We start from the raw sequence: 24,191 nt of genomic DNA, 5'->3' as shown, positions 1-24,191 counted from the left end.
TACCCTACATTCTACAGGAATATTCTTATGTTTCACCTACCCTACATTCTACAGGAATATTCTTGTTACTGAATGTATTGTAGCGACCCGCACAGACAGCTGTGTGTTATGTGTTAGGCAAGGAGGTGGTTGTGTTGTACTGACCAGTACCCGGTGTTCGACATGTCAATCAACCTGCTATCTGCCAATCACGGGAATGCCTGGAATGTTCTGATGCCGGGCATCCTGGTGGTTGGCGGAGTGGCGGAGCATTGGAAGTTAAGACCAGGTTCAGCCTTTGTTCTCTCTCTCTTACGTCTGGGTTTCACAAGAGAAGGTCACGATTGGCTTGTGGGTTATCTGTCATCTATTCGGCGTGTGCTACGGCCCAAACAGTAGCCTGTGTAAAGTTGGTTTAATAAACCGTCAATTCGCAAACTCAAGCCTCTGTCTGGACAATTGTTCATTTATGATCTAGTCAGGTCATTACAGTATCTAGAGTTTTCTGATTTCGTTATCAACAAATGTGTCATGTGAACTGTTGTCCGCATTTTTGGTCCAATAATTTCCCCCATAAATCTCAAAACTGTTCCCTTTCAATTGCTACCATGGTTATTATGCATTTTCATGTAGCCCAATCCATATAGGCCCATTCCCACGAGTGTAAAGAGGTTAAGGACTCTTCTATGTACAGTTACTGCAACAGCTTTCTGGCAGGTGCTCCTCATGTCCTGTGCTAAAATGAGCCGTATGTACACCAAAATAACCACATGGAAATTGTGCATTGCAGCCAGTCATCTTTCATTTATTTTAAGGTATGGAAACTATTAAACAAGAAAATACTTCATGTTAATACATTTATTTAACTTTTTTTTTTTTTAACATTTATCTGCAAACCTTTTGAATTGAAGACGGACGTGCAAGTGACAGGTTGCATACAGTAAGTAGCTTGACATTACGTACTGGAATTGTCATGTTTACAACTTTAGATTTGAAGATGGAACACTCAAATTGTTAACATACTTTGTAGTGCACACACTGCCGTGAATAGAACATGTTATATACTATAAGCACACAAATGACAGTTACATTAATTTTTAAACATGTAAAGATTCAAATTCTGTACTTGTTCATACATTTCCAAAAACATTATTTCAATTGCTATTACCACTTGTATATTCTGATGGAAATCCTCACCATACAGAGGCTTCGATGGTGCATCTTATCTACATAATGCTCTCAGTCAGACCCAGTATACACTCAGGTTGTACAACTACTGTTGGGCTAGATTCTATCATTAGCGAAACCAACATCCGCATAGCGGTCATTTTGGTGGTGGTGTGGCGTTGGAGCTGTCAAACCCACAAGCGGCTCCTTGTGTTACCTTATCGCGGACGCTGACATGTTTTCTCCCCAATTTCATGGTATCCAATTGGTAGTTAGTCTTGTCTCATCGCTGCAACTCCCGTACGGATGAGGGAGAGGCGAAGGTCGAGAGCCATGTGTCCTGCGAAACACAACCCAACCAAGCCGCACTGCTTCTTGACACAATGCCCACTTAACCCGGAAGCCAGCCGCACCAACGTGTCAGAGGAAACACCGTACACCTGGCGACCGTGTCAGCGTGCCCAGCCAACCACAGGAGTCGCTAGTGGCTAAACCCTCCCCTAATCCGGACGACGCTGGGCCAATTGTGCACCGCCCCATGGGTCTCCATGAATCGAACCCAGAATCTCTAGTGGGACAGCTAGCACTGTGATGCAGTGCCTTAGACCCCTGCGCCGGTCGTGAGGCGCTGGACACTGACATTTGATGCAATGAAACCACACCCAACTTTATATCATGTTACAAGTTCAAACACTTGAATGTGTGATGTTCTAGCTACACCTTGACTAGACTGATAGGCTATAAATCGCCCCATCAAAACGAACATAAAAACATGCATTAGCCCCTGTCAATATTTCTATAATTGATAGCCTACATTTTCTACCGCGGTAGGGATAATAAGAAAAGGAGTGGTTGGTGACACAAAAGCAGCCGCTCACCGATTTGTCATCTTATACCCGCAGTTATACACTATGCGGATGTTGGCCAATGAGGGTTTACGCTCGATCTGATTGAATCGAGGCCTTTAATTATTTTTGTGCAGACAAACTGTTGTACAACTTGAATGTGTTCCAGGCCTCGAGTTAGTTTGGTAAGCCTTAGTGGAGACCCTCTATGTAGTTACCAGGGAGCATCCCAGACCTGCCAGTCCTTTGCACCGTGCCGTACACCCAACCCCCATCAATGGGCTGCACGCTGTGGATGATGTCACCGTCCCGAAACGACACCTCATCCGTGTCTTGGCTCACGTAATCGTAGAGGGCTCTGTACACACTCTGTGGCAAGACAGCACCAAGGTGAGACAACAGCTACATCCCAAATGGCACTTTATTCCCTAATATTGCACTACTTTTGACCAAAGTAGTGCACTAAATAGGGAAAAGGGTGCCAATTGGGGACTCTCACCAGTCGGGGTGCAAAAACACATCAACTGAAACAGTAGGCTATGTTTGACCAGACTCACACTATTGGGGCCAACACAACCTGTACTGGGCTGGCTTGGAAATTTTATTTTCAGATGAACCTTTCCAGAATGGTTCCAGCAACTATTGTTTATGCGTAACCATGCTTGCCCAGTACAGTTTGGTCTGGCTCATCAAGTGTGAAAGGATATTTATTCGGATGCATGATGCTGATTTCTATTGTCAAGAGCAAACAATCTTTTTGTATCCCTGATGCCTGTCACAGACTTGATTGATTGCTAGATAAATGGCTACTAGATTAATTCACCTGCAGAGACCGTAAGGAGTGCATACTGGTCTGGTGCATGTAGCTGTGCCCCTGGACGTGTCCACTGGGGCAGTACGCGCCTGGCAGCACAGGAGCTGCAAAGACACACCGCAGACAGTCTGTTACAGTACAAACACTATTGGTTCAGTTGTTGCCTAAACACGGGGCTGACTCCATTATCCAGCAGCATGCTAAGACTAACCCAATTTTGATGGCTATCTAACTGTTGGCTGCTGCTGCGGCTACAAATATCAAGGAAACGTGAATATTTTGTTTGTTACTGATTCAACATGAACAATTTGAACCCAAGTAAGACAACTTAAAAATGTGGTATGGTTGAAGGGCTCCCTTGTAAAAGAGACCTTGGACTCAATGGGATTCCACCCTGCATGAATAAAGATGAAATATAAAGTTAGACTCAGGATTATGACCTCATCATAAATAGCAGGCCAACTTCCTGCTTACAGAAAATAAAAAAATAAAAAACCCAGACCAGGACCAAGACTCAAGACATCAAAAATAAAATGTCTATACAAGATTAAAACCCACCTACGATGACACCAGGCCTCCGGGCCATCTCCACTATGTACTGGTGCACACCCTTGTGCCCTGTATTTTCTGTTCGGACGTTTTGCCGCAGCTGGCCACGCACAAGGTAAGGTGCATGAACACCACGTGTGACTCCTTGTGGGCCCATCAGCTCAAAGTCCTTGTGGTATTTCACCTGCAAGAGACACAGACAAGTTTACATGAGGATACATTAAATTAACCAGGTTAATCTTATTTTTTTTAAATGGTATAATAGGAAACTACTTCAATTACTATGTGAAACAGTCAGATTATGCATCAGCTAAATATGCACATTTTGTTTTTAGGAAACAGACATGTGTGGATCCAGACAACATATTTCCTAAGTAAACTGTTTCTAACTACTTTTGTGCATGTGGGTTAAAAAAAACCCACCCCAGCCTACTACATCGCCTCCAGAAGGCATTTGACCCCTTGACCTTTTCCACATTTTGTGTTTCTGGTGATTTCTTTTGTTGTCACTGGCCTACACACGATACCCCATAATGTCAAAGTGGAATTGTGTTTGACATTTTCACAAATTAATTAAAAATGAAAAGCTGGAATGTCTTGAGTCAATACGATAAGTTTTCAAACCCTTTTATGAAAAGCGTAAATAAATTCAGGATGAAAAATGTGCATAACAAGTCACAAGTTGCATGGGACTCACTGTGTGCAATAAGTTTTTACCATGATTTTTTTAATGACTACATAATCTCTGTACACATACAGATAATTGTAAGTTCCCTCAGTTGAGCAGTGAATTTCAAACAGATTCAACCAAAGGCAAAGTTTCCAATGCCTTGCAAAGGAGGGAAACTATTGGGAGATGGGTAAAAAAGAAGCGAATATCCATTTGAGCATGTTGAGGTTATTAATTGCACTTTGGATGGTGTATCAATACACCCAGTCACTACAAAGATACGTGTGTTCTTCCTAACTCAGTTGCCGGAGAGCAAGGAAACAGTTACAGAGTTTAATGGCTGTGTGATCAGAGAAAATGGAGGATGAATGAAAAACATTCTAGTTACTCCACAATACTAACCTAAATGACAGAGTGAAAAGAAGGAAGCCTGTACAGAATAAAACATATTCCAAAACATGCATTCTGTTTTTAAAAAGGCACTAATGTAAAACTGCAAAAAATATGTGGCAAAGAAATTAACTTCACTTCCTGAATACAAAGCGTTGCGTTTGGGGCAAATCCAACATAACATATCACTGAGTACCACTCTTCATATTTTCAAGCATGGTGGTGGCTGAATCATGTTATGGGTATGCTCGTCATCGGCATAATAAAAATAAACAGAATAGAGCGAGGCAAAGGCAAAATCCTACAGTAAAACCTGGTTCAGTCAGCTTTCCAACAGACACTGGGAGACAAATTCACCTTTCAGCAGGACAATATATTTGTTATTTATTTAACTAGGCAAATCAGTTAAGAACAAATTCTTATTTACAACGACGGTCTAAACCGGACGACGCTAGGCCAATTGTGCGCCGCCCTATGGGACTCCCAATCACAGCCGGTTGTGATACAGCCTGGAATTGAACCAGGGTCTATAGTGATGCCACTAGCATTGAGATGCAGTGCCTTAGACCGCTGTGCCACTCAGAAGCCCAATAACCTAAAACACAAGGCCAAATATACACTGGAGTTGCTTACCAAGACAACATTGAATGTTACAATTACAATTTTGACTTGAAAATCTACAGTATGGCAAGACTTGGAAATGGCTGTCTAGCAATGACCAACAACCATCTTGACAGATCTTGAATAATTTTAAGAATGTGCAAATTTCCAGGCGTGCAAAGCTCTGACTTACCCAGAAAGACTCAAAGCTGTAATCATTGCCAAAGGTGATTCTAAGGTATTGACTCAAGAGGTGTGAGTTCTTACGTAAATGAGATATTTCTGTATTTATTTATTTTTTGCAAAAATGCCTAAATACATGTTTTCACTTAGTCATTATGGGGTATTGTGTGTAGATGGGAGGGAAACATTTATAAATGTAAACCCTTTTGAAATCTGGCTGTAACACAACAAAATGTGGCATATGTCGAGGGGTATGAATACTTTCTGAAGGCTCTGTGCGTATAGCTCCCAACTCATTTCCTCCCTCCGGTGGATGGGGCAAAGAGACACTTGAACCTACATTACTGATCTGATCCTGGGCTCGTCGTAGTCTCTGCAGCTCAGGAGTGTCCAGCACAAATTTGAAGCCTCGTCCTTTGCTCTCCTCAAAGTCTTTCTTGTACTTCACCTGCAGATTGGGGAGAGCTTGAGCGGTTAGCTGTAAAATGTATGCAACCAAGCAGTAAACAGTTATTATACTCTTGGATGGAAAGTCAATTATAAAGGTATTCTATCAAACAATGACAGTGCAACACCCCTTGTCTCGAACTCCAGTATCCCAGTCCATAGGCACACTTGGTAACAAGTATTTTCCAAAAGCTTTAGGTTAACGCACTTCAGTAGATTGCAACAAGCCTAGGCAAAGGCCATTAATTATACTATTATTCAACCAAGCAGTCTCCAAAATCAATGCCAAGAGAGACTATGGCCGTAATTCAACGCTTTGTTGTCCTAAATCTAGAAAAGCACGAATACATGCTGTTCATTTACTGTAATTTATGTACATTTCCGTAGTCCTTTACACTCGTGGCGGCAGGGTAGCCTAGTGGTTAGAGCGTTGGACTAGTAACCGAAAGGTTGCAAGTTCGAATCCCCGAGCTGACAAGGTACAAATCCTGAACAGGCAGTTAACCCACTGTTCCTAGGCAGTCATTGAAAATAAGAATTTGTTCTTAACTGACTTGCCTAGTTAAATAAAATAAAGGTATACAGGTTGAAAATGGCAGATAAGTGCCTAAATTGGAACGCAGTGGCTGTCCTAAGTAACACCCTATAAATGACCTCAGAGCTCAGTCTCTGCCCTTCACAGCGCTGTATGGGTTTTGACTGACAGCTGTAAACAACAATAATGATCCTGTGATTGGCAGGGTTGTTTTTCAAACTAAACAACTAGGCTAAAAGTTTGTTCCTGTAGTTCCTCAATGGCACAGCTAGGAGAGCTCCAAAAAGCACCTTATTGACTCAGCAAAAAAAGAAACGTCCCTTTTTCAGGACCCTGTCTTTCTAAGATAATTCGTAAAAATCCAAATAACTTAACAGATCTGCATTGTAAAGGGTTTAAACACTGTTTCCCATGCTTGTTCAATGAACCATAAACAATTAATGAACCATAAACAATTAATGAACATGCACCTGTGGAACGGTCGTTAAGACACGAACAGCTTACAGACGGTAGGCAATTCGGGTCACAGTTATGAAAACTTAGGACACTAAAGAGGCCTTTATACTGACTCTGAAAAACACCAAAAGAAAGATGCCCAGGGTCCCTGCTCATCTGCTTGAATGTGCTTTAGGCATGAGGACTGCAGATGTGGTCAGGGCAAAAAATTGCAATGTCCGTAATGTGAGATCCCTAAGACAGGTCTACAGGGAGACAGAACGGACCAGTGATCGGAGGGCAATGAGAGGACTTTTCTTTTTTAAACGAGTTTAGTAGAAGACTCTTGTGCATTGAAATGGCTTAGGAACTGTGCACATTTTGGAGAGGTGTGTGGCCACTTTGAGATACCAGTTAGTCCTCTCACCCAAACCCTTGTCATTTTGGAGAGGTGTGTGGCCACTTTGAGATACCAGTTAGTCCTTGTCATTTTGGAGAGGTGTGTGGCCACTTTGAGATACCAGTTAGTCCTCTCACCCAAACCCTTGTCATTGTGTCTTATGCTGCACCCATATTCTTATGTTACAGAATGTAAACAAGAGTTTTCAGATTTTGTTGTCAAAAAGTACAGTAAATGTCAAATGCACATCAAATCAACATTGATTCAGTCTTGTGTCTGGTGAACTGTTGTGTCCTCAACCATCTCCAAAGTGTTCCCTTTCACACGTTTCATATCTCTTCCGTAAACAAACCTTTTAATTCAGCCCTAGGCCAATTCCCACAAGGGTAAAGGGTTGAATGGGAATTATATCAAAGTACATCTCCAGAGAAAGTGCTTCATCAGAGCATGCCTTCTCCCTACACAGCGCACCATGCCCTTCCAGTACATGTCAAAACGGAAATGGGCATTTTTGGACTTTTAAATTAATTCTATACTGAACAAAAATCTAAAACGCAACATGTAGAGTGTTGGTCCCATGTTCCATGAGCTGAAATAAAACATCCCAGAAATGTTCCTTATCCACAGAAAGCTTATTTCTCAAAAAATGTTAACGCACAAATTTGTTTACATCCATGTTAGTGAGCGTTACTTCTTTGCCAAGATAATCTAACCACATTACAAGTGTGGCATAGCACGAAGCTGATTAAACAGAATGATCATTATACAGGTGCACCTTGTGCTGGAGACAATAAAAGCCCACTCTAAAAATGTGCAGTGTTGTCACACAACATATTGCCACGGACCTCCACATCCAGCTTCTTTGCCTGTGGGATCGTCTGAGACCAGCCACCCAGACAGCTGATGAAATTTGTCTGTAATAAAACCCCTTTGGGAGGAAAAACTCATTCTGATTGGCTGGCTCCCCAGTGGATGGGCCTATGCCCTCCCAGGCCCAACCATGTCTGCGGCCCTGCCCAGCAATGTGAAATCCATAGATTAGGGCCTAATGAATGTATTTCAATTGATTGATTTCCTTATATGAACTGTAACTCAGTAAAATCGTTGACATTTTTGTGTTTATATTTCTGTTCAGTATACAGTGCATTCGGAAAGTATTCAGACCCCTTGACCTTCTCTACATTACAGCCATACTCAAATTGATTAAATTGTTTTTTCCCTCATCAATCTACACACAATAACCCATAATGACAAAGTAAAAACCTGTTTTTAAACACATTTATAAAACATCACACATATGTATTCAAACCCTTTACTCAGTATTTTGTTGAAGCACCTTTGGCAGTGATTATGTTGACGCAACAAGCTTGGCACACCAGTATTTGGGGAGTTTCTACTATTCCTCTCTACAGATCCTCTCAAACTCTGTCAGCCAGTAAAATATGCTGAGAAGGATAATCACCACAGCAAGCAAGGTACTTGGAGTCAAACAGACAGGCTTGGATGGGATCTTTAAGATCAGGGCCCTCAACAAGGCTCACAAAATTATTTTAGACCCAAGCCACCCCCTGTACCAGGACTTTGAACTACTCCCCTCTGGCAGGAAAAACACAACTAGACAATAATTTGCGTCAGGTGTGATATCCCTCCTTAACAGCTCAGGCTAATGTTCCTATCGACCTAATAATAACAGCAGGCTCTTTCTATTGTAACTTATGAAATGTTGTATTGTAAATTTGTTTTCTGCGGTATTTAAACAACACTTTAAAACGTGTATATGATACTGCAACGAAATTTCCCCATCGGGACAATAAAGTAGGTAAGTAAGTAAGGTCGGATGGAGAGCGTCATGGCACAGCTATTTTCAGGTCTCTCCAGAGACGTTTGATTGGGTTCAAGTCCGGGCTCTGGCTGGGCCACTCAAGGACATTCGGAGACTTGTCCCGAAGCCACTCCTGCGTTGTCTTGGCTGTGTGCTTCGGGTCATTGTCCTGTTGAAAGGGGAACCTTTTCCCTAGTCTGAGGTCCTGGGCGCTCTGGAGTAGGTTTTCATCAAGGATCTCTCTCTGTAATTTGCTCCGTTCATCTTTCCCTCGATCCTGACTAGTCTCCCATTCCCTGCTGCTGAAAAACATCCCCACAGCATGATGTGCCATCACCTTGCTTCACCTTAGGGATGGTGCCAGGTTTCCTCCAGACGTGACGCTTGGCATTCAGGCCAAAGAGTCATGTCATGTGTCATGTGTCTTTTACTGAGGAGTGGTTTGCGTCTGGCCACTCTACCATAACGTCCTGATTGGTGGAGTGCTGCAGAGATGGTTGTCCTTCTGTAAGGTTCTCCCATCTCCACAGCGGAACTCTGGAGCTCTGGCAGAGTGACCATTGGGTTCTTGGTCACCTCGGGGGAGAAGGACCAAGGCCCTTCTCCCCCGATTACTCAATTTGGCCAGGTCTAGGAAGAGTCTTGGTGGTTCAAAACATCTTCCATTTAATGGAGGTCACTGTGTTCTTGGAGACCTTCAATGCTCTGAGCTCTACGACCTCATGGCCTGGTTTTTGCTCTGACATGCACTGTCAACTGTGGGACCTTATATAGAGAGGTGTGTTCCTTTCCAAATTATATCCAATCATTTGAATTTACCACAGGTGGACTCCAACTTGAAGAAACATCTTGAGCATGATCAATGGAAACAGGATGCACCTGAACTCAATTTCCAGTCTTATAGCAAAGGGTCTGAATACAGTATTACATTTTTTTTCTAAAAACCTGGTTTTCACATTGTCATTATGGGGTATTATGTGTAGTTTTAATCCATTTTAGAATAAGGCTGTAACGTAACAAAATGTGGAAAAATACAAGGGGTCTGAATACTTTCCCAATGTACTGTATATACCAATTTATTCTGGAAGAATAACTTAAAAATGCCTCATGAGCTTAGTTGAATTATCATACCCCATCAAAATCCCCAAATATAAGCTTGTTTTAAGCCATTCTTTGAAAACAATGTATTTGTAAACAAATACTGTATAGCCTCAACGCATTGTTAAAACTATAATGTTGATGTCATGGATGGTCAGTTTGAGCATCCCATAGCTCTGTCTATACATTTGAGAGTGGTTACATTGCTCCAGGCGTATCTCTCAGCCGTTTACCAAGAGAGTGGCAGATTGCGTCAGGGTATTTAAAGGGCATTGTCCCCTAGACAGATTCAATAGATACACAAGTCAACCTTATTGATTAAATGCTCTGTTAGTCAGAATCCAGATGCTCTAAATATGCTTCTTGACACCGTTACATAAAGCGCTGTCTCCATAGAAGGAACGGGAAACCTTCCACGTAAAATATCTAGAGGTCAGCTTTTGTCAAGCAGAGTGGAAGTGTGTCTTGAGTAGGGAACAGTGCCAGGAACCCTCAAGAGTGAGACGGCAGGTGCACGGCAGCACAAAGTGCATGGGCAGGTGGAGAAGCCAGGGGGATCCTTCAGCAGCCAGCAGAGTTGAGCGCTAGCACATTTCCCCCTCATCCTGGGCTGTTTTCAAATCGGAAGCAAACGGAACAGGACCTACCTGCATTTTCCCAATAAGAAATGCTTGTTTACCTTTTGTTGCAACCCATTAAGCTACAGTGTGCACCAATGAATACACCCCCATAACGTCACACCTTGTTACATGTGCAGGCAAATTAAACTGCGTAGTTTCACTCCCCTCCATTCAATCCACTCCACGACTATATTTGAATTAATATATTGATTGAAAAACAACTTTATGCGTCATAATTGTTTTTGATAGTCATATTTCTTGGCAAACAGATTTAAAATGTAAAAGTGAATGATGGTTCAAACGGCAACGGTGTGTATCCTGCATACCTGACTCTGAAGCTCACTTTGCTGTCTCAGTCGAAGGTTCTCAGGAGTATCTGCAACAATGGTGAATGACTGCTTTGGATAGTGCCTGCAAGGATGTTATACATATGTTATATGTTTACTATATCTTTAAATCTTATCCGAGTTGCCACAACTGAATTTACTTCAAAATTAAAGTGATTTGATTGTATTTTATTCTATAAGGACAGTGGTTAATGAGTGAATCCGTGCACTGTTTTCGGCTCCCACACAAGTGATTTTTAGCCTAACAACAAAGCGACAGAGGAAGAACATCTTGGTTGAAACATCGTTAATTAAGACCATTTATCATTAAAAAAGCTCTGTAAAGTTTCACTTGTGGGAGCAACAAACCGTTTGCAGACAACACTAGTTCCTTAATCTGGGTCTGGGAAACCGACTTTAGGGTAAATCAATTACACCTGTAATATTTACCAACAACATTATTCAAATGACCCGAATAGAATACACCTATTCAAACTACAATACAGCACAGAAGTACGTAGAGGGTTTCTCACAGACAGCAGTTGGTGAAAATTCAGTAGGGAAATACCATTTGGAGGCAAAGGGAACAAAACGACTCACGAATTACAGTAGGGCTTCTTTTCATAGCCTTTGTAGTTCTTCATGTTGAGAGTCATCCTGCAGACCTCACAGTGGAAACATCCTTTGTGCCAATACTGCACAAGAGTGTCAATACAAAGGCAAAACCATCAGATATCTCAAAAGAATAAGACACCCATTAGTACGTTCAGAGGTAAAATGACAAAACAACAACACAGACAGTTCAGTAGGTCTCACCTTATCCAGGCAGTTGACTTTCTCTGTGGCATAAACAATTTTCCCACAGCGCGCACAATGAGGATTCATATTCACCAAATTAGTCTGACTTCAAAACTCAAAAGATAATGAGTACGAACACAGTAAAACACAGGCTGTGTAGCAGTGTGGGTGTTGACTCTTGGAGGATTATCAAAGCACTGCCTCGGTAGGGAGGGAGGTGGACATAATAACATTTCCCCCCTGCCTAGACTACCTCTGAATCACACTTGAAACCTGCCAAATTTCATGATGTACGATGATTCAGGTCGGACTACATGCCTATACATTTTATTTTTTTATTTTTAAAAGATAAATAGTATACTGTAAATTTAAATAGCCCAATAAAAAAATTGCCTATTCTGTACTTTCGCCTCCTTCATTAGGTACTTACTCAACCCCATATTCCTATTTGCCTTCGAAAAATGTCTACATTTTCACATCTTACTTTTCGTTCAAACATAGTACATTGGACGCATTACACTAAAACGGGTCTCAAAGACATGTCATCCATGTAAATAAATAAAACAGTTTATTTCCTCATCTCAAAGAAGTTATATTCAGTACATGTGTGATTTCAAATGACAGCGCAAAGCAGAAGTCAAAACATATTGAAGTACAAAAAAAAAAAAAAAGTATAGATGTTTTTTTGTTGGTGCTTTGAATCCTCACATAGCAGTTCAGAGGCTGGATGGCATGCTTTGGGTGGAGCTAAGGCACATGACAGACATGAGAGGATGGCCCTTCCCCCTGCTCCTCTCCCCGTCCTGTTCACAGATCTGAAGGAACTGGACAGGTAAAAGCAATATGGCCCAACGATATGAAATGTGGATTTTTTTTCACTACATTGCCTTCATCCATCCAGGCTTTTCAGATCACATTGAAGTGGATAGTAGCTAGGAAAAGGGAGCCAGAAAGTGATTTCAAGATGGCCGTCCTTGGCGGACTCAGCTCTTGGCCTGCTTCCTTTTCAGCACCAGTTCAGCCAACAGTTTGTAACGTATCGTACACTCCTCCTGAAACATAAGTAGGGGCAAAGGTTATAGGTCCGTCACCATCCAGAATTATATCATGTTTACCATCTCAACTATTCACTATGTTAATTCTACCTACCTAACAAATTATCTCATCAAAATTCGTCTTGAAATTAGACGCCACAGACAATATAGATTATTATTATTTTTAAAAAATTTTTTTTTACCTTTATTTAACGAGGCAAGTCAGTTAAGAACAAATTCTTATTTACAATGACGGCCTAGGAACAGTGGGTTAACTGCCTTGTTCAGGGGCAGAACGACAGATTTGTACCTTGTCAGCACGGGGATTCGAACGTGCAACCTTTCGGTTACTAGTCCAACGCTCTAACCACTAGGCTACCCTGCCGCCCCATTATATTGATAAATAAACTGTACACACACGACAAAAACTGGGGTCGACCAAATGTTTTGACACACCCTGCAATATTGCATTGTGGGGGACCAGCTCTCACCTTGCTCTTCCCGGGCACCACCTTGGCAATCCTGTCCCAGCGTTCCGTGGTGCCTCGCGGGTACTGCTGCAGGGCCAGCTCCAGAAGCTTCTGCTGGTTCTGGGTCCAGACGTCGTCAGCCGCCGCGGCCTTCTCCTTGGAGGGTTGTGGGACCGAGGAGGTGGGCGGACTCTGTTCCTCCTCGCTGTCCTCGGTGGCAACTGTGGGGTCGAAGTCCCTCTGTCTGCGCCCCTTGGCTTTCTCCTCGCCCCCCACCCCTCCACCCCCAGTCTTTCTGCCTCTCCTCCTAACACCGCCTGCCTGGATGCCCTCTCCTTCATCCCCTCCTCCACTGGGCTCCATCCACTCTGCTGTGGCTGCTGCCAGAGGCTGGGGTTGCGGGTGTTCTCGCTGGGTCATGACGCTGTCGGGTACAGCTCCGGCCCCAGCTTTGGATCCCTTTCCTGAGAGTGCTGCGCTGCCCTGAGCCTTGAGCTCCGAGAGCTTCACCAGCCCTGCATCAGAGAGGTAGAAGTTAAAATATGCTGCCCCTCTGGAGATAAAGTTGGTTACAGTATTTGGATAGTCCCATATACACCTGCTCTTTCCATGACAATCCGATCTGGTGATTAATTTGATGCATATTGAGAAGAATGTCCTTGAGTGGCCCAGGCAGGGCCCGGACTTGAATCCAATTGAACATCTCTAGAGAGACCTGAAAATGTTATTCAATTCAAAAGGGGGATTTGATTTGAAAATAGCTGTGCAGCGCCGCTCCCCATCCAACCTGACAGAGCTTGAGAGGATCTGCAGAGAAGAATTGGAGAAACTCCCCAAATACAGGTGTGCCAAGCTTATAGCATCATACTCAAGGTTGTAATCGCTGCCAAAAGGTGCTTCAACAAAGTACTGAGTAAGAGGTCTGAATACTTATGTAAATGTGATATTTCAGTTTAGAAAAATCTAAAAACCTCTTTTTGCTTTGTCATTATGGGGTATTTATTGTGTGTAGCTTGAGGAAAAAAATACTATTTAATCAATTTTAGAATATGGCTGTAACGTTAACAAAATGTGGAAAAAAGTCGAGGGGTCTGAACACTTTCTGAATGCACTGTTTATACTGTGAAAAATCAAGTAAAAATAAGCTTATTTACCTGATGTGTTGGCTTGACCGTCTTTAACTTGTTTGACTTTTGCAGTAACCTGCAAAGGATCACAATATTTTGCATATTTCATCGATACTCTATGATGAGCGCAAGCTAGTAGTCTCCTAAATTTCCAAACACAAATGTTAATAATTTTGCCATATATTTGCCCAGGACTGACAAAACATTCACATCCATCTGAGTTCATTGTTTTCCATGCACCACCCATTCCCAATGTAGACTGACATCTGTCACCGATCTTCCTAGTTCGTGTGCGATCTTCTCCCAGCGACCAGGTGTTCCCCCAGGGAACTTGGCCATACTCCGGGTCAGGAGAGTGATGTCCTCTTCTGACCACTCAGGTGCCTGAGGAAACAACAAACAAGACTAGATCATGTAAATTCCAAATAAGACCATTGTGGCTTACGGTGGTCTAGGGCTGAAAAACTCCAGAAACTTGACCAAATTTCAGATTTTTCAGAAATCCCTGTTGGAGAAAAACCCCATTTTTGTTGAACATTCTGCAACAGTGACCATCATTGATCATAGAACTAGAATCTATTTGGCATATCAAACTATGGTAACTTCCCAGTTACACCCACAAATGGCAAATAAAACTTGAACTTTACAATCCATTTTGCCTGAATTAAAAGTGCAGAGCTTCAGTAATGTCGTGGGACAAATCCTTTCGTAGCAGGAAAATATTGCGGACCCACCTTTTTCTTCGGAGACTTCTTATCCTCTAGCCAGTCGTCCATCTGGTCTTCGATCTCCTCGATGGACGTTCCCTGGTCGTATACTGGCGAGTATGCGCCGTCTGCGACCTTGAGCGAAGGCTCATAAACGGGGAACTCAAACTTCGGCTTCTTCACTTTGGGTCGTTTCTCTTCTGTGGGATGACAAGTGAGGAATGGGATAAGACCAGCACATCTACAAAACATAGGAAATGGAACTGATGTATTGTAGTTCCTGAATGATTACAGGAAAATTATTTCGCTATAGGAAATAATGACATTTCATTTCTGTTTCATTTGATGCATCTAACCTTCATTTTACCAGGCAGGTTAATAAATGTAAAAAACAACATTTTTTTCAATAAAGACCAGGCAAAAGTGAACAATTAAAGTCACAATTCAGCAGAAATGGTCTACTGGACGCAATAAAATACTACAAGTCCTTGCTTATGGTTGTAGCTTCCTGTTCTTCCAGTGCCATGGCTTCCTCTTTCTCTCTGATTTTCATCTCCTTATAATCAATAAAATACTACAAGTCCTTACTTATTGTTGTAGCTTCCTGTTCTTCCAGCGCCATGGCTTCCGCTTCCTCTTTCTCTCTGATTTTCATCTCCTTATAATCTTCGTAATACTGTTTGGCATCCTGTAACACAGACAAAAATGGATGACAATTGTCACTGGGGATATGGATAAGATCTTATGAAATCGCATCATTTATTTTACATTAAGGTCAAAAATCAACATCCAGCTGGAGATTCCCATCTTCCTCACAAGCTTTAAGAACCAGCTGTCAGAGCAGCTCACAGATCACTGCACCTGTTCATAGCCCATCTGTATACAGCCCAACTATCTACCTCATCCCCATACTGTATTTATTTATTTTGCTCCTTTTGCACCCCAGTATCTCTACTTGCACATCCATCTTTTGCACATCTACCATTCTAGTGTTTAATTGCCATATTGTAATTACTTCGCCACCATGGCCTATTTATTGCCTTAACTCCCTTATTTGCACTCACTGTATATAGATTTTTTTCCTACTGTATTATTGACTATGTTTTGTTCATTCCATGTGTAACTGTGTTGTTGTGTGTCGAACTGCTATCTTGGCCAGGTCGCAGTTGCGAATGAGAACTTGTTCAACTAGCTTACCTGGTTAAATAAAGGTGAAATTAAAACATTTAAAAAATCCAAAGGTTAAGTAGTTTGGGTGAATGAGTTGGAGGATTACCTGGATGACATGGGGCAGGGACTTAACAGAGAGATACAGCCAGATGCTCAGCTTGAGTGGCAGGATATCCTGCCAATGAGGTTTGTCATGTGACCTGACAGGAAATGGACATATTAGGAACTGTGACCATGTTTATTATTACATACAAACACATGAACAGGATAAATGACCAACATTCCAATGTGTTTTCCATGATATATTTCACATGTAAATAGCACTGGATTTCTACAATATTCAGTTCCGCCGTGTCAAAAGTCAGGCCTTCATTGGAACAGCAAATTATTCATCAATTTTCTATTTACTTGTGAAATTAGAAATGTGTAGTGACAAAAGCTCAACTCACTTCTCAATTTTATCCTGTCCAACACACCGTGATTCTTCAGCACTCTTGCTACTCATCTTTTTTTTCTTCTCCTTTTTCTTCTTGCTCAGAAGTTCATCCTAGTAAGAGAAGCACCATATGGGATAAAAGAGGTCAGGTTATTAGTAGCCTACTTTGCTCACTCAAACACTCACCATTTTACTGCAAATAACTTACATTTATTCTATGGCAGATAAAGAGAAATATGGAATAATTCAATAAGTTGCATTTTGGACTATTTAAATGAGCATTGTGAATAGGACAAATTAGTTAATGCAGTGGCCAAAGCTAAGAAACCCTGTCCTAAATTGCACCTGTACATTTCTACTTTCCTACACAGAAAAAGGCTTTTATTCCCAGCAATAACTGCCCCATGGGGGAAAAATAAGTTAAATGACTTGAATGAAAGCTGTGGAATGGATAACAACCACCTTTAATAACAGCTATTCAGTAAAGAACTAAGAGAAGGGTCAAGGGTCATGCACGGCCCCCTCACCAGCTGCTTCTCCAGGTAGATGGACCAGATCACTGCGTAGTGGCACACAGTGAGGATGAGGAAGAGCAGGAAGCCCAGCTCCCCATTGCTCATCTTCCTCACCCGCCTGTAGTAAAACACTGGCTGCCTCCAGTCCGGTAGCCCGTTGACCAGGACATCATTATACCTGTGGTTGGGAGGACCCAAAGCAATAGGTGGTGATGAGTGGTTTGAGGATTTCCCTGATAGTACATTTTAGGGGTGGTGGACACTACCGTGCCGACCCAAACCATACATAGGAAATACATACAAAGTGGACTATGGGGAATAACATGGTGAGAATATAGTATACATAATAAAAACAGAATACTAATGTTCTCAACAAAATTGTGCATGATAATATGAATTTGACAGACTCCTCCCACTTTCAGAAGAAATAAGTGCACGGTCAACGGCAGGGACAACCCAAAGCAGGAAGAAGTTGTAAAACAGACCTCTCTCTCCTCTCTTCATCTTTCAGTACTTCATAGATGGCCACCAACTATGGGAGAAAATATGATCAGTAAGACTATAGACAAATTACAATCAACTAATCAATTAGTTTAAGATTGCAGTGTATAAAAAGGACTATACCTCACCAACTAGTTTTACTGCCATGAAACACTGCATACAAGTGTTTCACTTAAATACCTTTTCTAATGGCAGAATCTCTCTGTAAGCTGTCCATAGCTTACTTGCAAGATGTAGATCAAACAAGTTAAAAGTTGGGCTTAAATAACGGATGAAACCCGCACTCCATGGTTTAGGGTGTTTCTGATGACCACACCAGTGGAGTGGAGCACAGGCTTTGTGGAAACTAGCTCCCGACTGCATTGATTCTCCCGAGGTCAATACTTCAAAAGATGCCAATGATGAAACGCCTACCTTGTAACCATGTTCTTCCTCTGTAGTTACGTGCCTTTGTTTGCTGTAATTCAAACTTCAATAAACGTTAATCAAATACAACCACCAAGTGTCACTGTTGAGATTTAACTGGCGCAGAGTTGCCATCTTAGAGCAACAGCAATGAGTAAACAGTCGGTGGTAGTATTTGATTACATTTATCGAAGTATAGATTTCAACAAACAAAGGCATGCAACTACAGAGGACAAACATAGGTACACAATAGGAGTTTCATCATTTCAAATTTTTTGAAGTATTGTCCTAGATTCCACAAAGCCTCGTCTCTGCTTCACTCCATTGGTGGAGTCTTCAGAAACTTCCTTCACCATGAAGTGGATTTCAGTCCGCCCACAAAAAACCATGGGGGAGTAGGGAGTGTGAAGATGGTGAGTGAGTGGGCTGACCTGTCTGAATTGGGTTTCAGCATTCTCGTCTTTGTTCTTGTCGGGATGCAACGTGAGCGACAGCCTGCGATAGGCCTTTCTGATGTCCACTGACGAGGCATCCTGGAGTCAGGAGAGATGAACAGTAAAACTACACGTTGATAACACCTTTCAGAGGGTATTGTGTGGTGAGATAATCACACAATCACCGGTTTATGGCAATAAATCAGTATGTATGCTCTCATTCTGCCTCCAATGTGGTGACTGACAACACACACGGCACCAGGGTCTAAGCTTCCCAATCCTATCCGGTGGACAGTAACCACCCCCGGGGCTAACACTTCCCACAAGGACATGGCATTCTGATGGGTCCGACTGGAGCATTGAAGGATGTCCGTACGGTGGCCAACCCTCTGCCTCGAGATGCTGGGCATGCAGACTGTTGTTCCAGCCCTGCTACAACACACCTCGTTCAGCTAATCAAGGTGCTGATGATGCGCAGCCGAAACGGAGTAGTTGAATCGGATATGTTAGAGTAGGGCTGGACCAAAAACATGCTCCAGTGCTGCACACTTTGGCCGGTGAAGCAACAGAGACCCTGCAAGTGTTCCTTGTAAAGATGAAGAACTGACGATATTTACCCATTTTTAAAATCAGTACCTCACTTGAGTGGAAGGAGGAATGGACAACTGAAAATGTGAAAAGAAACAAGCAACCTGACACGTGATGGTTTGCTCCTCTCCCGGTCGGTACACGTAACTAGTAAACGTTGGCGAGTTCGCTAAAAAAAAAACTACAGCAGGCCCCGATATCGAAACAGATCCCTGAATGTGGCACAAATGGCAAGCCGGCAAGCTACCTACTTAGCCCTTCAGGTTAGACAAACATTAACTAGCTAGCCAACGTGTATAGGTTACAAAATAACTCCTTTAACGATGACTTAACGTTACCTGTTCAACAGACAGGAATTCGTAAAAGTTTTGTTGAATTTCCTCCACCAGGTCGAACAGCTCAAGGTCTGAGTCCCAGGCATGAGAGGGACTTGGGTTTGCAATAAAAATACTGACGGCAAGAATAAACGAGAGGCCCAATGAAGCTGGGGCCATTGTGAGGCTTTGACAATGTTGACGGTAATATTGCACCGCGAAAATATATAGAAATAAATGATTCTGTGATACAGCTAACGTGTCTAGCTTACTACCCTTACAACTGGCTGCTGCATATGCTAACAATTTGCTACATTTCCCACAATCCTCTGTTCTTTACCTTTTCCGGTTTTCTTCTTCTATGGTATTATGGCGATCCGCAAACGTTCGTTAAGAGGTCCACGCCGCTGTCTACTGTATGGGCTATGTGCGCCTACGTTTCTGGGGGTGTGAATTTTTCTTCACTAACCACGTTTCCATCCAAACTTATCATGCAGATGAATTACCTGTGACGCATGAAAAAAAGTCACGACCGGGTTGATGGAAACATGAAATGACGTTACAACTTTAGAAATGCCGACAGACAATTTGTTCTTTCAATATTGTGGGATTTTTTTTTGTGTCGGTACATTTAATTGTGGAGAAATTATTATGCAACACCACTCACTCACCATGTTATGAGCAAATATTGATGTAATAACTATCATATCGAAGTAAACTTGGGAGTCACGCAAGTGGAGCAGGGTCTAACATGCTGACCAGACCGGACATGTCGCGTGCATGAGCATAGCAAAATAAATGTAGAAATCCATGTTATTTAATTATTGCACCCAGCCGTCTGCGATGCCAAGGGCTAAAATAGAAGTCATTCCTATTTCTGACGCCGATCGCGCTGAAAGTCCTGCCCCTCCCATCTCCTCATTGGTTTATAGAAGCAGGTACCCACTTGCCATCTCCTCATTGGTTATACCCACGTGGGTGATTGAAATACGAACTGTTTTGTCTGTCTTCATGGTAATACTATGTACGTTTAGATGCCAATCACCATATGAGTTCAAAGATGAAAAAGTCTGGAAGGAGGAGAGATGACTAGAAACGATTCGGTTGGCCGTTTTATGTGTGGATTAATTTGTCGGAGTAGCGGACCTTGTGCATTTCAGATAAAATAACAACTCAATGTTTATATCCCAGGACAAATTAGCTAGCAACAGCAAGCTAGCTAAATAGGACAAATTAGCTAGCAAGTGCAAGTTAACTAGCTAAATTGCCATACATGTTTAATGCTTTTCGACCTGTCCCCAAATTAATGTCATTGGTTCAGAGTTTGTTTTGATATTTTAACCTGCGTGTCGTGATCGCGTTTGGTGAAGGGGGACAAAATAAATGTATGCACGATAGTGCATGATGGCGTACGCGCGCAGCCGGTTTGGGTTCCGGCTAAGGCACTGCATCACAGTGCTAGTGTAACAGTATACTTTTAAACCGTCCCCTCGCCCATACCCGGGCGCGAACCAGGGACCTTCTGCACACAACGACAACAGTCACCCTCGAAGCATCGTTACCCATCGCTCCACAAAAGCCGCGGCCCTTGCAGAGCAAGGGGAACCACTACTTCAAGGTCTCAGAGCAAGTGACGTAACCGATTGAAACGCTATTTAGCGCACACCGCTAACTAAGCTAGCCGTTTCACATCCGTTACACTAGAGGCATCACTACAGACCCTGGTTTGATCCCGGGCTGTATCACAACCGGCCGTGATCGGGAGTCCCATAGGGTGGTGCACAATTGGCCCAGCGTCGGGTTAGGCCGGTGTAGGCATCATTGTAAATCTGAATTTGTTCTTAACTGACTTGCCTAGTTAAATAGAATATGTTGTGTGGTCCTCCCACTATGACTAGGGAAAGCATGCAGTTTATTAGGCTACAGATTAAATGTAATTATCAGATGGTTGAGGGGCAGCTCTTGGGGAACTGTGTGGGGGAGGGGTCTTAGAGGGCTGGTGGCCTGGCGGTTGGGGGCTGGTGGCTGATGGGTCGCTGGTTCGATTACCCGTTTTTGACCTTGTGGGAGATCTGTCAACGTGCCCTTAAGCGTTGCGATGACCCTGGTTGCTTCTGAGTGTTGCTCTGGATGGGAGTCTGTTAGATGACTAATGTGATGTAGATGTTGAGCGGCTTCGCTGCAAGTAAATTGTATGTTTTATACATTCAATAAAATAAAAAGCAATAAAAGAAGGACGTGGAAAGTGAAAGAAATTGCCCTATACCAACTCATTGGTATAGGGCAATTGGGGACCCCAATTGCGGAACGTTTTGTTTTTTGCCTTACCACTACACAGCTGATTCAAAGAATGAACTCATCATCATGCTTTGATGATTTGAATTAGCGATGTAGTGCTAGGAAAAAAAACTAAACGTGCACCCCTTGGGGTCCCCAGGACCGAGTTTGGGAAACACTGCGCTACACCCATTAAAACCTCACCACTAGTCCACTACTTGGCCCTATCTGATCCTACACCAAGCCGGAAGCCAGGGAGGGCGGGACATTATCATTCAACACAACTGCAGTAAAATATCGTACACCCAAGTACTTCTCTGCAGTTGCCACCACTTCTGAACGAACCCTTACTGAAGCACATGTTATTCCTATCATTCTCTATTGGCCTTGGCCTACTCACAAGGGAGCCTCTTAGGATCCCTTGCCCTGGACCCATCTTCCAGTACTCCAGTCTTCCAGTCTTCACTGCCTCAGACAACACCATCTGTACTACTCTGACCCTGGCAACCTCAAACTGCCTTTCTCTCACCGGACACTTCTGATCTCCAACACCATGGGTACCCCTACAGTTAACACACACAGCTTTTCCCACAGATACTACACATACTCTCATGTCCTCCTGCACACTTCTCTCATCTAAGAAATCTCCCTCCTACACACCGCTGCAACATGACCATCAGCTTGGCACCTAAAACACCATAATGGATCCGGACAAAAGTTCTCATGGGATAACTGACACATCCTCGCGGCACTTTGTCGGGTAAAGTCTGCATTAAAACTCAGCAGGACACACAATGTCTTGTCTGTTTCAACATGTTCCCAGTTGTCACTCATTTCAATGGCGCCCTGCTCCGGAGAGCAAAGAAAATCACAATTCTTGTCCCGAGGCATGTGGTGTGGAGCATCCTCTATTTCTGAATGGCTGAAACACACAAAAAAAAATCATCACTAGTCCACTTCGAGTTACTTTCACTGATTCTACAGTCCTCAACCTCTTCTCCACCCAGCCGTACACCACATATAGATCAGCCAGAAGGCAAGGATCCATTCTCTCCAAAAATGTCACTCCCATTGGGTCAGAATCATCTTTGTCTTCATCGGGTGCCATCGTCCTAGCGTCCATCCACCTTCCATAGGCGTCCATTCTGGAAACCCCCTCATCGTCCACTCTACACGTTCCAATTCTGTTGCCTGTCAATGTGCGTCAACTTAGTTCGCACACCCATCCTGTGTTTGCACTTTTGATTCCACAACTTTGTTTTGACAGAGTTACTGCTTAATCGACAAGCGCCTCCTCCCGTTTCCATACACATCACACCGGTTTTTAGAGGTTTGTTGCCTTCAAAATAAAAGCGCCAAATACAGCTTGTCCCCGATTTGAACATAGCTACATTTTCTTGATTAGGTGTTGATTTTTTACATTAATAGGCTATTTTCTCCTGAACCATATGGTCTATCCAATAGAAACTCATGGACAACATTTGACACAGATATAAATAATCTGACGAATAACTAAGTAAGTTTCCATATGTTCCCAAAAGTGGGTGTTAAATACCAGTTTCTGAAAATCCTTGCAACTTTGCTAAATTACAGGGAATTTTGAAAAGTGAAAGAGAAAAGCATATGACACTTCAACAATCAAATTTTTGGAATTTGAACTTCTGTGATTTTGATCTTCATGGCTTTTTTATTTGTATCTCCTCAAGATATCCACTTTGGAGTAAACCATGAGTACGATGTTAAGAACGGACCATGTTGAAACATTTGGGCAGGTCACTAATTGCTACAGAGAAACACAAATGAATAAATGCAGTAGCCCAATAGTAATATCATCTTTGGATTTTAGATTCTATGTCCTAAGCCCCACCAAACAAAAGGCCTGTAGAGTGTGATGGTTTACCATAGTCATCTTCTGGGACTAACGCATTTTACTCAAAAGGAATTTTTATGTGTAGGCCTACTTCTTACTACTATTTTGAACATTCCTTACGGTGACTGGGAAATGTGTGCAATTTTAAGACCTGTGCAGTGTTATAGCATTTTATACATACTGGGTACGTGTATGATTCCACCCCTGTGTGAACCCTCATTTGTGAGGTTAGGTTTTCCTTCCAGCTGAAGCATTTCTCACATTCTTTGCACTGGTACGATTTCTCCCCTGTGTGAATCATCATTTGTGAGGTTAGGTTTTCCTTCCAGCTGAAGCATTTCTCACATTCTTTGCACTGGTACGATTTCTCCCCTGTGTGAATCATCATTTGTGAGGTTAGGTTTTCCTTCCAGCTGAAGCATTTCTCACATTCTTTGCACTGGTACGATTTCTCCCCTGTGTGAATCATCATTTGTGAGGTTAGGTTTTCCTTCCAGCTGAAGCATTTCTCACATTCTTTGCACTGGTACGATTTCTCCCCTGTGTGAATCATCATATGCGTATTCAGGTGTCCCTTATGAATGAAGCATTTCCCAAATTCTTTTCATTGATATCGTTTCTCCCCTGTGTGAGTATTATGTATTTTCAAATTAGAATATGTCTGA

The 24,191-nt window shown here is 42.6% G+C and overlaps 2 protein-coding genes across 3 annotated transcripts; both read right to left on the bottom strand.

Moving 5' to 3' along the window:
- Window positions 1-763: 763 nt before the first annotated feature.
- nebl (nebulette) lies at window positions 764-12,089 on the bottom strand. 2 transcript variants are annotated; one of them, XM_035800658.2, is made up of 7 exons: window positions 11,697-12,089; window positions 11,481-11,575; window positions 10,881-10,965; window positions 5,538-5,645; window positions 3,364-3,538; window positions 2,815-2,909; window positions 764-2,360 (listed from the first exon to the last, which is right to left on the bottom strand). In XM_035800658.2, exons 1-7 carry the CDS (start codon window positions 11,763-11,765, stop codon window positions 2,184-2,186), a joined length of 804 nt encoding a protein of 267 aa, XP_035656551.1. In that variant the 5' UTR covers window positions 11,766-12,089; the 3' UTR covers window positions 764-2,183. The 2 variants fall into 2 exon arrangements, with proteins under 2 accessions (XP_035656551.1, XP_035656552.1); XM_035800659.1 differs by lacking the exons at window positions 764-2,360; window positions 2,815-2,909 and adding an exon at window positions 2,921-3,199.
- A 134-nt stretch (window positions 12,090-12,223) lies between these two features.
- Window positions 12,224-19,713, bottom strand: dnajc1 (DnaJ (Hsp40) homolog, subfamily C, member 1). The gene is made up of 12 exons (XM_035800657.2): window positions 19,404-19,713; window positions 18,475-18,576; window positions 17,623-17,669; window positions 17,150-17,315; window positions 16,636-16,733; window positions 16,293-16,386; window positions 15,605-15,704; window positions 15,044-15,216; window positions 14,574-14,693; window positions 14,337-14,385; window positions 13,204-13,697; window positions 12,224-12,730 (listed from the first exon to the last, which is right to left on the bottom strand). The coding sequence occupies exons 1-12, from the start codon at window positions 19,557-19,559 to the stop codon at window positions 12,662-12,664; spliced, it is 1,668 nt and encodes a 555-aa protein (XP_035656550.1). The 5' UTR covers window positions 19,560-19,713; the 3' UTR covers window positions 12,224-12,661.
- Window positions 19,714-24,191: the final 4,478 nt, after the last annotated feature.

Source organism: Oncorhynchus keta, chromosome 23 (assembly GCF_023373465.1).
Source record: "Oncorhynchus keta strain PuntledgeMale-10-30-2019 chromosome 23, Oket_V2, whole genome shotgun sequence".
Lineage (NCBI taxonomy): Eukaryota > Metazoa > Chordata > Actinopteri > Salmoniformes > Salmonidae > Oncorhynchus > Oncorhynchus keta.
Note: the sequence above shows the minus strand (reverse complement) of the source record. Positions and strands in the feature narration are given on the sequence as shown.

What these genes read in the sequence shown, in the direction of transcription:
- nebl (XM_035800658.2), bottom strand. Translation starts at nt 11,765, where the DNA reads ATGAATCCTCATTGTGCGCGCTGTGGGAAAATTGTTTATGCCACAGAG. An exon ending in AAGAAGCCCTACTGTAATTC is followed by an intron (nt 10,966 to 11,480) that starts GTGAGTCGTTTT and finishes ACATCCTTGCAG; the next exon opens with GCACTATCCAAAGCAGTCAT. An exon ending in ACTCCTTACGGTCTCTGCAG is followed by an intron (nt 2,361 to 2,814) that starts GTGAATTAATCT and finishes GTCTTGCCACAG; the next exon opens with AGTGTGTACAGAGCCCTCTA.
- dnajc1 (XM_035800657.2), bottom strand. Translation starts at nt 19,559, where the DNA reads ATGGCCCCAGCTTCATTGGGCCTCTCGTTTATTCTTGCCGTCAGTATT. An exon ending in GGACAGGATAAAATTGAGAA is followed by an intron (nt 16,387 to 16,635) that starts GTGAGTTGAGCT and finishes ATTTCCTGTCAG; the next exon opens with GTCACATGACAAACCTCATT. An exon ending in TAGGAAGATCGGTGACAGAT is followed by an intron (nt 14,386 to 14,573) that starts GTCAGTCTACAT and finishes GATCCTTTGCAG; the next exon opens with GTTACTGCAAAAGTCAAACA.